This window comes from Triturus cristatus, chromosome 4_2, assembly GCF_964204655.1.
Source record: "Triturus cristatus chromosome 4_2, aTriCri1.1, whole genome shotgun sequence".
NCBI classification, from domain to species: Eukaryota; Metazoa; Chordata; class Amphibia; order Caudata; family Salamandridae; genus Triturus; species Triturus cristatus.
The window spans coordinates 162,053,539-162,067,886 of NC_140586.1; the positions used below are offsets into that span (position 1 = coordinate 162,053,539).

At 44.3% G+C, this 14,348-nt stretch overlaps 1 protein-coding gene across 2 annotated transcripts in view; it reads left to right on the forward strand.

Annotated features, from left to right (window-relative positions):
- The first annotated feature begins 543 nt into the window (after positions 1-543).
- Positions 544-14,348, forward strand: part of DNAJC14 (DnaJ heat shock protein family (Hsp40) member C14) — a 77,652-nt gene continuing 63,847 nt past the window's right edge. Inside the window, exons 1-2 of one of the 2 annotated variants that reach the window (XM_085600911.1) lie at positions 544-680; positions 12,609-14,299. In XM_085600911.1, coding sequence (XP_085457037.1) covers positions 12,677-14,299 — 1,623 coding nt within the window. In that variant the 5' untranslated portion in view covers positions 544-680; positions 12,609-12,676. Of the gene's footprint in view, positions 814-12,608; positions 14,300-14,348 lie in introns of both variants that reach the window. The other variant, XM_085600912.1, reaches the window with a different exon arrangement.

Here is a 14,348-nt window from a genome sequence, read left to right on the forward strand (position 1 = left end):
TCTTAAGCACACAGTGCTAGTTATTTTGATTTAGACCACGCCCCTACTCGGATAGGCCACGCCCCTTCAATACATTAACCACGCCCCTTTTAGAGCACCCCCAGGTTTTTTCCCCACTTAAAGCACTGGGTAAAGGTAAACGTAAAGGGGGCCCACGTCCAGGTTCATTCACACCACCACTTATTCGGACTCGCACTCGAAAAGCTACACTAAGGATATGAACACTGTGATAGAGGAGAAGGGTACAGGGGTGCGTGTGAAGCTCAGGTTGACGTACACCTCCGTTCATTCATATACGCAGTCAGTGAGAAATTCCCCACTCATTTTAAAATGAATTAAATGTGATTTAGTAATGCCTCATTGAGGCCTAAACTAAAGTTTAAAAAATTAGAGACGCTGCAAACTCCGTTGTCTGCATCTTCAAAGTTATCTGTCCTTCTTCTCTTCGAGAACTGTTACTCAATTCCCCTTTCCTCCTATGGTTCAATCACCCAGTGGTGGCGCTCAGTCCTCTGTTTATGTTTGTAGTCCCAGGATCCGTGTGTGAGGGCGTCACAGTGAGCTGTGACTCCGGAAGTGAATGTCGGTGGAGGCGGAAGCGCTGCCACTGAGGCTCAGGTGTAGGGCCTGGAGCCCCGAGAGCCAAAGGGGAGGCGCGGGGCGCTTCTGAGCCCCAGTCGGTAAGCGTGCGGGCCTTGGGGCAAGAGAAGGCATGTGAGCAACTTGTTGCCAGAGGCTGGAGGCTTTTCCGTTCTGTCATAATGAGATTTCAGAGAGGGTACTTAACTCCCTGTCAAAGAAGGAGAGTGGGAGGTAGGAGGACTCCCCCCCCCCCCCCTGTTTTGAGGTGTGGGACCCACTCTATTGTGCAGCGGAGGGAGTGTGTGCTTTACTATCTAAAGATTGTCCTAATTGTTTAGAGGCAGTAGGAACATATATGTTGCGTTTAGGGAGGTGGGGGCAGGTTACACTTTTTATCTAGGGGCTTTTAGTCATACTCCAGACTCGGTCAGAGTGCTTTTGAAAGCTAGAGAGTAAGGAGCCTTTCTTGTTCTTGGGTGTCGGGCATTAAGGGTGTTTGGTTTTTACATCCTGTTTAAGATCCGGGCCGGGTTGGGTGTGGGGGGGGGGGGGAGTTTGAATGCAGAGGAGAAGGTGCGTACTGTCGCAGAATACGATCACGTCCTCCCCAGTGTGATCATTGCAGGGTTTAAAGGTTGCTGTAGGCTCCAGGAACACTGCGTGCCCCAGGGCTCTGGGACATTGCCGTACCAGAGATCACGCATTGCCTTGGGGGAAGTGAGACGTCTTCTCCCTCGGGTCTAGTCTAATTCGGAGCGTTGACTTATGGAATGAGGGGGGCAGGGAAGCTCTTTGTGTACGCTTTCTCTAGTGGTATCTGTTGTCTGTTTTGAGATTTTCACCGTGGAGTTACTTTGTCTAGATGGACACTCTCCGTCTATGGAGGGATTTTTATGTCAGAGGGTAGCACCCATAGCCAGGATTGCGTTATAAATTAAGCAGGTACCCCAAAACACTCGTCTAAAACGTCAACATGTATACACGTTAATTAAATTAGCCACGGAAAGCCGGGGATTACGTGTTGTAAGTGCGAGAGTAGTTGAGAGAAAGGGAACTATATCAGCACGAATGTTCACATTTCATGTCTTACTACATTGCCATTAATTCAGACAAGTAAAGGCTTTGTGAACACTCCTCACCCTTGTGCCCATCGGTGTTACCCCCTGCACACCTGTTCTTTCTCAACCTCTTGTCGGTTCCAGTTTGCAGTCGGCGACAGTCTCAGCTGTCGCCTATCCTTGGGTACGCGGGTATTGCGTGGATCTTTTACCTCTGCGGTCATTAGTTGATTGTGTAATATGTTTGTTTGGTCTAGGTCTCATAATGTGTTTACTTTTACGAATCCGTGCTATTTGGTTAATTGATTGCTTATTATGTGATTCTAATTGTTGTTGTTGTTTTAATGGTACGTGTTGTATGATTGACTTTATTATGTAGGTATAGATTTTGAAACTTTTAATTTCTGTTTTCGTTTTACGGCTATAGTGAATGATTGGTCCATTGTCTGCTTTCAGTTCTGTGGTTTCCGTGGTAGGATTAGTCTCAGCTGTCATTCTGTGTGTGTGTATTGTTCAATTGCTTAGCCTCTGCTGTCATTATGTTGCTGTACGAGGATCTGATCTTTGCTTTCATTTTATGCTTAATTATATTGCCTTGTCTGGCGTTTGCTATTAGTATGTATGTGAATGGTATAGATTCGTCTCTAGTCCATGGGTACCCGCAGACATTTTCCCAGGGGTCAAAAAGTTTGGTTTGTGGTGTGACAGAGGGCCATATTGATGCTAGTAAGGTGCAGGGTTAAGGTGGGTGTAGGGGAAGTTAAGCATGTGTATTATAGTGGCTGAATTGCACAGTGTGAAATCAGAAAACCTGGAATCAGTCCCGGCCTCACTACTTGACCAAATTGTGTGATAATGGGCAATTGTTTTATTTCACTTTTTCTTCAATATCACATATAAGAGGACCTCAAAATACATGACTTCAGAATGTGGGCTGTACAAAACCTTCTCCTGTGTTACATTTAGTGAACTATAATGTTATCTATAATAGCAACCCAGGCCACCCAAAGTGTGCACATAACTGACTTGCCCCTTAGTTCTCTATTGGCCTTGTTGCCAGTGTAGGCGGAACGCGTGAATGTTTCTAAATTTATTTTTGAAAACTAACACTTAAAACAATATATATATATATTTCTCAATGCACTGATGTAATCTGATGTACTTAGGTGAAACGGCTCTGCATGTTAATGAAGTACACTTCTTGAATTTTGAAGAAACCTTATCATGTTTTTACACTTTTGCTGCAATATGTCTTTAAAACTGAAGGTGTTCCTAAAGGTATGCGGTGCATGACACCCTGGTTACTTCCTTGCTTTATCTTCAGTTAACCTTTAAATAAATGGTTGCCGATTTATTTAACATCTTTTTAACGTTATTGCTAAGTTGAGTAAACAGCAGCCTGGTGCTGGTGTTTACTGGGGGACGAATTTAAAGGTCAGTAGAGCCGCATCCAGCCCCTGCACCGTACTTTGAGTTTCGCTGGTCTAGTCTCTTCTTGCGTATCGTAGGATTGTAAGTCTTAGCTTTTTAGCTGGTTCATTCTTTCATCCCATGGATTTATATTGTATGATTTTAGTGTGCCTCGTATTGCATGGGTCATTAGCTTGTGAAATCTTTGTCCTGCTAAATTATGTGACGTTATCACCAACCTTTCTTTTGTGTTTGGTCATTCTTTTAGAGGATATAGCTATTTGCGACAGATATATCAACGTGGCGGATACCATAGAATGTAGGAATATAATAAAAAAAAAGTTATGTTGATTGAAAGCAAAACTACAGTACTTTTTATTCTCCCTTAAATTGCCTTCTTGCTCGGCTCTCTGATTCTCTTCTGGCATTGTCTGTGCTCTTTAATATCGCATAAAGAACTATATTTAGTTCAGCATAGACGTCTTTGGGTACTCTATTGAGTGCTTCTGTGGTTGGAGAATTTTGCTGTAGTCGTTCACTGCTGTACGGAACTAGCTGAAATAATTTGTTTAAACTATTGCAACTCTATTTTTTTTTTGCTGCAGACTCCAGTGGTACCTAAAAGAAATGAATCTTCAGTATCACTGTGTTTTTTTCCAGGTGTCTGCTATGACCGTGTTGGATACCTGTGACTGTATTGGTTGGTTGGTTGGCTTGTTGTCCACAGTGCAGGATCATCACAGTAAAAAGTTTTGTCTGGTGACCATGAGCCACCATGGCACTGTGTGAATGCCGGCTGTTAAATTGTTGCACGGTACATTCATATATTCTCGTGACCTTTTCAGGGTTCATCCTCCTGTGGCTCATATGCAGGGCCACTGGAATTATGCAGCAGGCGAGGGGCAAATTATGCGGTGTAATGCGGCACATCTTTTAATAGTGTTACTTTATTATTTTGTACTTTTTAGGTCGAATCTAGCGCACCACGCATGCACTGCTCTAGGTAAAACAACCTCTTGGAATCACACTGGACACGCTCGTGCTTGTGTTTTTTTTCTTTTTTGCATTTTTCCCATTGGGCTTTACGTGCGAAGACAGCACGCAATTGGGCAAAGGTGGGTGCATGTCTCACCTTTCCCAGGAAATGTATCCGACCACGGCCTATGGCTTGCGGTTACGAGCAGCGGCACGCAGGGTGCCATCTGTTATGTGTCAGATGTCACACGAGCGCACGCGCACTGCGCAGCTCGCATGTTGGTGACTTGTTGCTGCTTTGAATCCCCATGCAATACAGTACGAAACCAGAATGTTAACATAGAGCAGTTCTGAAAACTGTGACATGGGCATGTAAGTACCATATTGGGAAATTTTTTATAATTTTTTTGAATAAATATTCTCGGTAGTGTAGACTTGTTTTGTTGTGCTTGTATTCCAATGTTTAATTATATGCAGACCTTGAAGTGTTTGCACATAGTTTACTAGTTGGAATCAATGGCAATAGGGCACCATATAAGAATGATACAGTTAAGTGCTTGTATGTGTCATTATGTTTTATTTCTTTGCTTTCTGTGTAATGTATTATAACAAGCATTAGCATAGCCAATAGGTCTCGACTTGGGGACCGTATAAGTGTTTAGCCATGCGACAGTTGATGTTGTTGCACCAAGGATATTTTGCTGCATAACTAAATACTTTATAAGGTCCCAAAAGCGAGACCTAGTGGCTATGCTAATGCTTGTTACACTTGTTAACTCCTGTCTGGGAATTGGATGCACCTCAGTAGAACCAGTTTAATACCCACATATAGCAATAAGCAACAGAAAGGTGACCTGTAAATCTTTGCAAAAGGCCTTCCCCTGGTTGGCAACACGTGCGACCGCATTTTAGTAACTTTTGTACCTTTTGAGCTAGAAACAACATTTTTTGTTGTTGAAATCTGCACATGATGGTTTTAGCGGCTAATCTATAATTAAGCGAAATTTGCTGCTGCTGCACAATCGCTTAATTCCAGTGGTCCTGCTCATATGTCACACCTTAAATGAAGAGCACAGCAACACAGTCACATTTTTCCTCAAAGATTATCACCTGAGTTACAGCACAACCACTTCCTGCCTCCTCTATCCAGTAATACTAGCAGCTGGGATGCAGTCATCGGTGACTTTTTCAATGTGACAAAACTAATGAAAAATAAAGAGATTCGTCTGCACTTCCATCCGTATATGTTTAAAGGGAAGTGCAAACTACAGAAGGTTACAACAATTTAATTTCTTGGAAAAAGTACGTTGTGATATTTCACGTCTTTGGACAGGTGTTCTGTAATCTTTGGCAGATGGTTTGCTTATTGGATTATCAGATAAACCCCAGTTAAGGACAGGTTGATTTGTGTGTATATCTGTATGGTCGGGCGAGCTGTGTCTCATGGCAGCATAGTTCTGGCAATGTGCAGGTCCATTGTAGATAAGTTGGTGCTCCACGTTGCATATTATTCCAGTGCTTGATTGCTGCCCTGAGGTCTAAAAGCTTTCAAGTGCCACCAGGCCCACTTGCTCTACTTTTTCCTGTGTATTCTCGACAGCGCAGTTTGAACTGGGTCTTCATGCTTAGCCCTTGCGTTGCCACTTATCTTAATTCAGTGGCAGACTTTTTAAGTCTTGCCTGCCTGTTGTAGAAATTACCTATTGTGGACATTACCTAAACTTATAGTGGCCTTTGGTGCAGCCTATTTTATACCATTGGTTGTTTTTAGGTCTCGCCTAGCGACGCAGTGAAGCTGCTCGTTAGCGAGATCTATTGTCGCTGACTTGCTTTGTGATGCGGGACAGGATAGGTGCACACGCTTGAAAGACATCAGCTGTGAACGCGTACGGTGGCGTTAGCTGAAGCGGCAGGACAGGACATGTGCATTGCGTGCGCACATGGCGCCCGGACAGCCCATGTGCACGCTCACGGCGTCTCTTTCAGACAGCCGATGTGCCCCCGCAGCGTCTCTTCTCTGGCGATCTCAGCACTTTTGCGCGCTCCCCCACGCTTGATTTAACTTTAAATATATATATTTTTTAATGCAACACACCACTGCAGACTGGGCGTGTGGCTTCAGCGCGTGGCATCTTATGTCACACCGTCCTTTCCTGTTATTTACAGCTCGGGCTGGCTGCCAGTTGTTTTCTCATTCGGCTCAGTGCTCGAGCTACAGGTGTCGTCGACAGCAACACGTGTTGATCCTCTCCATTCAGCCATGGCTACTGATGAGCTGGCTTCCAAGCTGAACCGGAGGCTAAAGGTGGAGAATGGCGCGGAGAGCCTTCGGGACTCAGGAATGGCGGTGAACCAGAGTCGGAGCGGCAGGACAGGGAGCCCACGCCAAGTGCTGGACCGGAGTTCAGCGCTAAGTTGCAGCGATGCAACGACCTGAACAAGGGGTTAGGCGAGCAGCAGCAGCAGAGTTTGCGGGTCCTCAACCCTTACACCGAGTTCAAGGAGTTCAGCAGGAAGCAGATCAAGAGCATGGAAAGCATGTTCAAACAGTGAGTCTCTGCGCCAGTCTGCATCGCGCTGCGTAAAAACAGTCCTCCAGGCTGCACCCCAGCGGGTCCACAGCAACCGTAAACTGAGTAAATCAGCCACTCTGCCTTGTGCTCAGCCCGCACAAGTTTGCCCCTGTATATTTCTAACGCGTCCAGTGTGGTTCCTACAGATATGTACTGAATGGGATCAGCTTTTTTTTTTCTTCTTGAAAGTGAAAGCGTTTCTCTTCCTGCAGACACGGCATACGCATACAGGCCGCGACGTACACAATAAACATGAGCGCCGCTTCCCGCCTCCGCTGCATTGTCCACTCTTGTAAGGTGGAAACAGAGCATGCACAGGGTAAAGTGCTAAGTCGCCACCGCTCTATAAACAACATGCTATCTAAATTAATAAACACATACATGCCAACTTGAAGGACAATCTCACACTCATGTAAATGCAATGCAATAGGATTTGCATTTACAAAACTTTTGACTATTTGCATTTTAAATTTCAATGCCTTTTATTTGTTTTACAAAAGAAAAACAATATAAAATGTCATTTACAATGTTAATAGCTCAAAATAATGTCATTGCGAGACCTATTGCATTGTAAATGCTTGTTCTTGTCTGTTTCAGTTGTTTCTTGCTTGTTCAGTGGCTTTCCATTATCTTCTTGTTTGTCCCTCCCATAGAGTATAACTTCCTTACCATCTTTTTAATTGGCAATCCTGTATCCTTCTACTGGTCACATTCTGGGAACTACTTTTTAGGTTCCACCTACTGACAGCACATTCTCCATCTGTTTTGAGATGCATTGTTATTTTACAGTGGGCTTAGAGCCTGCCATTGCTCACTAATGGCTTCATTGTCAGTCTAACTTGCTTCAATTTCATTAGTGTGTGTGTGAGCTTTCTTCCTCTTAATGCATTTGTTCCCCCCCAGAGCATGGATGCATTGCTGTGCCTTACACTGCATGCCTTTTCAGGCGCTGCTTTTTTCTTTCTGTTTAAGTCCTCTGCAAGACTGCATGTGTTTTCCAGTTGCTCTTCCTCTTTCCTGTTTTCTCCCATGTGTCATGCATGTTATTCCTCCCACCCGTACTCTCTATGTTGCCTCCCCTAACCTGCGGCGCTCTTTGTGTTGCTCTGGCCCTCTGTGTTTGTTCAGCCCCCTGTTCCTCCCCAATTTTCTTTTTGGTTGCGGTGTTTCTTTCACGCCCAGAACTCCAGAAGTAGATTCAACTGCTACAAGCAATAGTCTGGAACAAAAATAGTTGCTAGGGGATGAAGAAAATGACAAAAATACGATGGCAAATGCTTTACGCCACATTTTCCTCTTGTGATTGTCTCCAGGAAGTGACTTCACAGGAAAAGCTCTACTGCACCATGTATTGGGAACCTCACATAACATCATATGGACAGACCATATTGTATGGGACAGTATAGAAAAGCATTGACTTAATATGATGATGGCTAATGAAGAAATGATGTACAGGTAGAAGAGCAGGCCTTTACACATAGAGGCCCACAGTTCGAATCCCCAATATGTGCTTTGGAAATGCAGTTATCATAATTTTAGTGACTTTAATTTTGTGTACTGGTTTAAGTATTTTCTTTATCTTTTACTAAATGTTTGTATCCAGATGGGAAGATTCAATCACTGGTTACTGATCCTGACAAAGACCCGCCAATCCGATTGAAACAAATTTGGAGTTTTTTGAATTGCCAAGATGTCAAACGGTTGTTAACCTGTCATTGAGCAGAGTGCTGACCAATTCTCTTGGGAGCAGAAGGGATGAAGACTTACATGGGCTTTAAAGTGGATAACTGAATAAATATCTTCATGTCCCATTGTACACAATTTAGTAGGTAACTTCAAGATAAGGGATGGCTGAAGCTAGGCCATTTATATAAGTGCTCCTTGCAGTGAGGCATGTGCATTCATCCCGGGAACCAATTTTGTGTATGGGAAAGGAGTTTTCATTGCTTTCTGGAAACTTTAACAGTCCTTCTATTTTCAGTTCTTCCCTTATTGCTTCTCATCTGTTATGATGGTCTAGCGAAAAATGTCTGATGTGTCTCAGGATTTGGATACTTTTCTTGATTATTTGCGAGATGATTCTCATTGTTTATACCTGTGTGTTGAACTTCCTGAGTCCACCTACACGAGCTGTGTCACACGCCTGACACCTCTAAGCTAGCGGGGCCAACTCCAGATCTCAGACAGTGATTTAACATATACGAATTTAGTGCATTTTAGGATATTAGATTAGACCCTTTCCTCAAAAACCACTAACAAATCCACCTCCAACAGTTCTTCGTAACCAGAAAAAGAAATTGGAATGTGCTTCAGTAGGTTGTCTAAGAGGTACTGATGGAACCAATGATGGCACATCTTTCCCTTGTTTGCGGTTCCTTCCATACCTAAGTTTCAGAAGCAGAAGCATTAGGACAATATGTGGGATTATTTTTGCCATCTATACTGCCCAGAGCAGTCGATGTGGGCGGGTTCCTCAAGTGTGCATAAAAGCCATTGAGAGCCAGGTCAGAAAATTAATTGCTGTCTAAAATAGAGTTCCCCAAAGTGTAATCACTCTGTCATCTACAGAGCAATTATTGCAATCTTAACCTGCCATGAGGAAACCTGTCCTAACATATGGAGTCCTGAAAGTTTATCTTCTTTTTCCCTCTTGCTGTGGGATATTTTGGGGCATGCTGTGTAGCTCAGTTCATTCTTATGCTTTGGGATGTTAAAGGTATTGCAGTGGATGTTACAGGATTTGCTTTACAGTTCAGATCTTACTCTTGCTGTTGAAATTTGAGGGCCTGATGTTCATATTTGCATTCTGTGCAACAGGGATGTTACCGGAATTGTTAATTAGCGTTCCTCCATAGTGAAGTATTACATAGAGCCCTGTGAAGTTCAGATAGTTTGTAAATTTATAGTATGGTGTTTGCAGTCAAATTAATTTCTCCCGCTTGGTATTGGCTGTTTCTAGGAATTATGGATTATTCTAATTTATTCCCATCAAATTTCTTATCACAGAAATATTTGTAAAATTCAGCTCATCTGCACCAAGGTGTTACAGGGTTGTTTCACACCATCTTAGACGGTGTGATGTCACAGGGAATTTTGTATTCTTTCTTGTGTGGTTCGATGTGTCATGGCAGTGTTTTCACATTCATGTTTTTAGTTCTGGCCTTGGCAGAGCATGCGCTGTCTCTTTGAGACATACTGTATTGACTCTGTGGATTTACAGCCCGCCCATTGCTTTTGATATGTTAATTGGACTGCTGTTATCAAAGGCTTGCTTCCAGCTGGTTAATCTTTGCTATATGTCCCTCCTGCTCGTATCTTGCTCCCTCCCATGGAGGGTTGGCCTATTACTTATATCCTTTCACATTAGTATATTTAGCTTTGTGTGTGTGCACTATTTTTTTCGTTGCATTGTGCCCGTGTTTTAGGAATGTTCCGTTTTCTTGTTTGCTATTTTGCATAGCTCAAATGCCACCGAAGGTATGGGAGATATTTCAACAAGCACCAGTTGCATTAGACACAGGGACACATTCAAAAGCACAGAGAATTAACAGGCACATAGAGATCAAGGGATTTACCCAGAAACACAGGATGTTGAGCCTCCCGCCGAGACTCAACCCACTCTAGCCCTCACGCCACATCCTCTCCCCTCCAGATCCCCATATAAGATGGCTGGCACTCCTTTGGAGTGCACAATTCTAATGCATTCCCATTAAGCTTTCCAAAGCAGTGCAGGCCGTCTTGTTTTCTACTGCTGCAGCCTAGTTCAATAGTGATTGTGTTTGTTTTCTCTAGGATGAAAACTGTGTACCCCAAAGGGGGAATGGCTTGCAGTGGGATAGATAAAGAAAATAAATAGTACCCATGCCAAAAATATTTTCGTTCTGGTTTCTAGGCAGGACAACCTAGGCATCCCACTAGCTCCACACGATAGTCATGAATCGTCATGTGCAGTCGAAATTAAATCATGGTCTTTATGGACCAGAGCTTACTCTTAAAATGGTAGCTCTTTCAGGATGACAAACTATGCAAGTAGATTAATGAGTCTAGTAATGGGCTAAAGTTGAGCCAGAGCCTAGAATTGGAGACTGCTTGTGCCACGAACTGCGCTGTAAATTAAAGACAGACTGGTGCCCTGACTGTTGCACTTGTTTCTCACATAAGCTAATTGTATGCACGCTGCCGCAACCATAGCAACTAATAAAAGTTTGAAAACAAAATCTTTCAACTGAAGTGTATTTCCCATCATTTACTTATTTAGGTGCATCCTCTAGCACCAGCCCATTAACTGGACAGCCTTGAACGCTCTCTTAAATATTGCTGTTGTGTGTTTTCTAGCTTTAGCTAACACCTCTGTGCTGACATCCAATAAAAGTAAACGTTTTTATTTTTTCACGGGCAGAAACGTTGCACACAGTTTTTGTTCTCACTCGCAACACCTCTTGAAAACACTCAGTTTATTCAGTGGGGCCACAGTAATCTGGCATTGCTCTGACCCCTTTTGCAATCTGTGTGCTATTTCGGATGAACTTTATTAATTATCCGTGTGCTGGTCACATATCTCTCTTTGTCTGGTCCCTATGTGCCTTCCCGCTGACTGCCCGACTCTCCAAGTTTGGTGTGTTTTGTGTATAGAGTCTATACTTCAGTGAAACATTTAAAAAAGCATAACTGTCTGGATGTAGGATTATGCATAGCTACATTTTCCTTTCGTGCTATTTAAGCATAATGTTGGGTAGCCAAGTTGGTGAGTTACTTGGTGTAACTCGTTCTTTTTGATGGTGTTATATTGTGAGTGCATATCGATCATGGTCCCTTTGAGATCGGTGACGTTCTAACCTATTTTATAAACAGAAACACACAGAATCTACACTTACTTTCCACTCAACTACAGTAGAAGAGAGAAAAAACCTTTCGCAATGGCGAGACCTACTGGCTTTGCAAATGCCTGTTCTAGTAGGCAGTTGGAATCAGTGCTGTGAAGAACAAAGTCTCTGTAGCAAGATGGATAAGTGCTGTAAGCTTCACGGTTCGTTACTCTGCAGAGGTTGAAGGCAGTGCTTTGAGTCACATTTATTTATTTCTCCTGCAATATTGTGTGATGTCATGGTGTTAAGAGCATTTGTAGTGAATTTAGATATTAGAGGGATTGTGGTGAAGTGCAATACTTTTCAGATTTGAGGTTAAAGGAAGTTTTATAGAGTTCCATTCTTTGTTCTGCTTTGGGAAATTACAGGGGTGTATTAACTTTCAAGTATTTCAAGTGTTGTTGGGTTTTACACGGAGAGTTTGAAGTTAAGGAGAGTGGTGTAGAATTACTATTGAGGCTATGTTTTTTTTTCTTGTCTTTGAACGTGTAGGATAAAGTAAACGTTCTTGTATAGTGGCACGTTACATTTATTGCTGTTAAAATAAGGTACTTTGTTGTACATTAAGAGTGGACGCTGCAGGTGTACTTGTTCAAACATAAATCAGATGATGCTCTGGTACTTGGAGCGACATATGTATCTAAAGAAATCAAGGCCACCCACACTTCCTCTACCTCCCCCTTGCTGTGGACCTTGATGGGGGAGAGGTGTGGCGCAGTGGACAGGTGGCTGACTCCGGACCGCGGGGCTCCCGGTTCGATCATCAGCGCCGGAGGCAGATCAGCTTAGCAACATGTGACTCTGGACAATAGCTCACTTTAATCTCCTCGACAGTGCCTTGAGACCCTTGGGGGGGATTAGTTTGTGCTTTACAAATACCTGGTTATTTCTTGTTCCATCCACTGTGTGTGTCTCAGACCCCCTATTCATTAATTCTTCTGGGTTGTACATTCCCCACCCAATCCTGCCTCCCCTCCCCATGTCTCTCGCCACATTACTCAGAATATAAAGCAGGCGTAATGAAGTGTTAGTGTCCATTCTTGTCAGTTTTCTTGTGTGTATCTGTAAAATATGTAGTTATGGGTACAAAATGAACCGCACCTTTTTGATCACTACATTAATTTTTTGTTTTTGTTTTTGACCAGAGAATTCCACCATGACGGCTGTGACTTGAGTCCTGTGCGGCCCACTCAAGAGAAGCAGGGCCAAGAACATGGGGAAAAAGAGCCCTGGAGCTGCAAGAGGAAGATCTCACTGGAACCCGTTTGAGAGACGTTATCCGTGGTGTTCAGAGGCTTCTGAAGAGGGGAACACCCAAAGTTCAAACCCCAAACTAGGTCAAGCTCCTTTTGAAGAAGAGCAGCTAACGGGCGCTGGAGATTCTCACAGAAATGTACTCAATGGTGTTGAGTTTGGCTCGGAAGGCTCTAGTTCGAAAGTCGCAGCCAACGGACACAAGAGCACAAGCTGCCCTCTCACGTTGGGGAGCATCCAAAACCTGGAAGTGGAGACGTATGGTCCATTACTGGCTGCTGATGGTCCCCTCAGTGAGATTTCTGCAGGGGATGTGTCAGAAGAGGAGCAGGGGATGGCTGATGAGGATGCTTCTGATTATGTGACTGATGGCCTCTGTAATAATGCCTACTTTGATTGGCCATCACAGTCAGTCAGTGAAAAGCAGCGCTCCGCCTGTGATGCAATCCCCAAACCTGGCAGCCCCCAGTGCCAGGGGGAAAGTTTGGACCCGCAGCATCTGTATTCTGCACGTAGGACACACTCCTGTGGTCTTTCGTGCTACTGCATTCCTTCTGAGCATGGGCAACACTGCAGCTCTGATCCAGCCGGGTCTCAGGATGGGCGAGAGGACTATGATGAGGAGGTACAGTATGATTGGGTCGGGCTAGATGAAGATGCTCAAAGGCAGGATATTGATCATTCTGTCCGCAAAAAGGGTGGGAAGCGGCAGAGAAATCGGCCTGTCACTAAAGATCGGGATGATGGGAAGGATGACGCTAAAAAGGAATGCCGGACCCTGCCAGTGAAGCACAAGGCAGCGCGTAAGAGAAGCCAATTGGACGGCAGGCGTTTACTGAGACCTGAGGTGCCTAGGCAAGTGGAGGAGCTGGGTATCTTCTGTGTGTCGTTCTTCAGAAAGTTTATTGACCTCATAGTCTTTGTCACCCATCGGTGTGGGGAGTATGTGGAATCTGGTGGCATTCTTCTGTACACATTTTGCAAGCTACAAACATGTGACCTGGTCTCTGTAAAATCCTCCCTGCAAAATTCAGCCCAGGTTCTGGGGCAGCGGACAAGGAGCCTCTCTGTGAGACTTAAGCAGTGGGGCTGCTCATGGGGTATGCTGGCTTTTCGTCTTTTGAAGATGCTCTGTGCCCTGCTCTTTCTGGTACTTATGCTCTTTATTGGCTGCCTCCGGCTCTGCTGGAGACCCACCAGATCTGCCCTTTTAGCAATAGTTGAAAAAGTGTGCAGGACTGGCAGCAGCGCTACCAGCTCCAGTTCATTCTCATGCCTGCCGCTTGTATACAGGCTGTGGGGTTGGTTCCGAGAATGGAGGACTTGCAAGTATTTGACCCAACTGCTGCAGAAGTGGGTCTGGCACCCATGGACTTCCAAGAAGTTGAAGACTGAAGTGAGGTCCGCCTCAACGGGCTCCCCCGGTGCAACAGGACGCTCCCAGTCAGGCGGAGAGATTGAGCGCCTTCTATCTCTGACAGACATCCCTGAGGAGGACTTGAACCCCTTTCAGGTCCTTGGTGTGGAAATGACCGCCTCCGACATGGACCTAAAGAAAGCTTATCGTCAGCTGGCAGTGCTGGTAAGTGTCATTTTAGAGGTATGACTCAGAGCACTGTTGCACTTCCAGA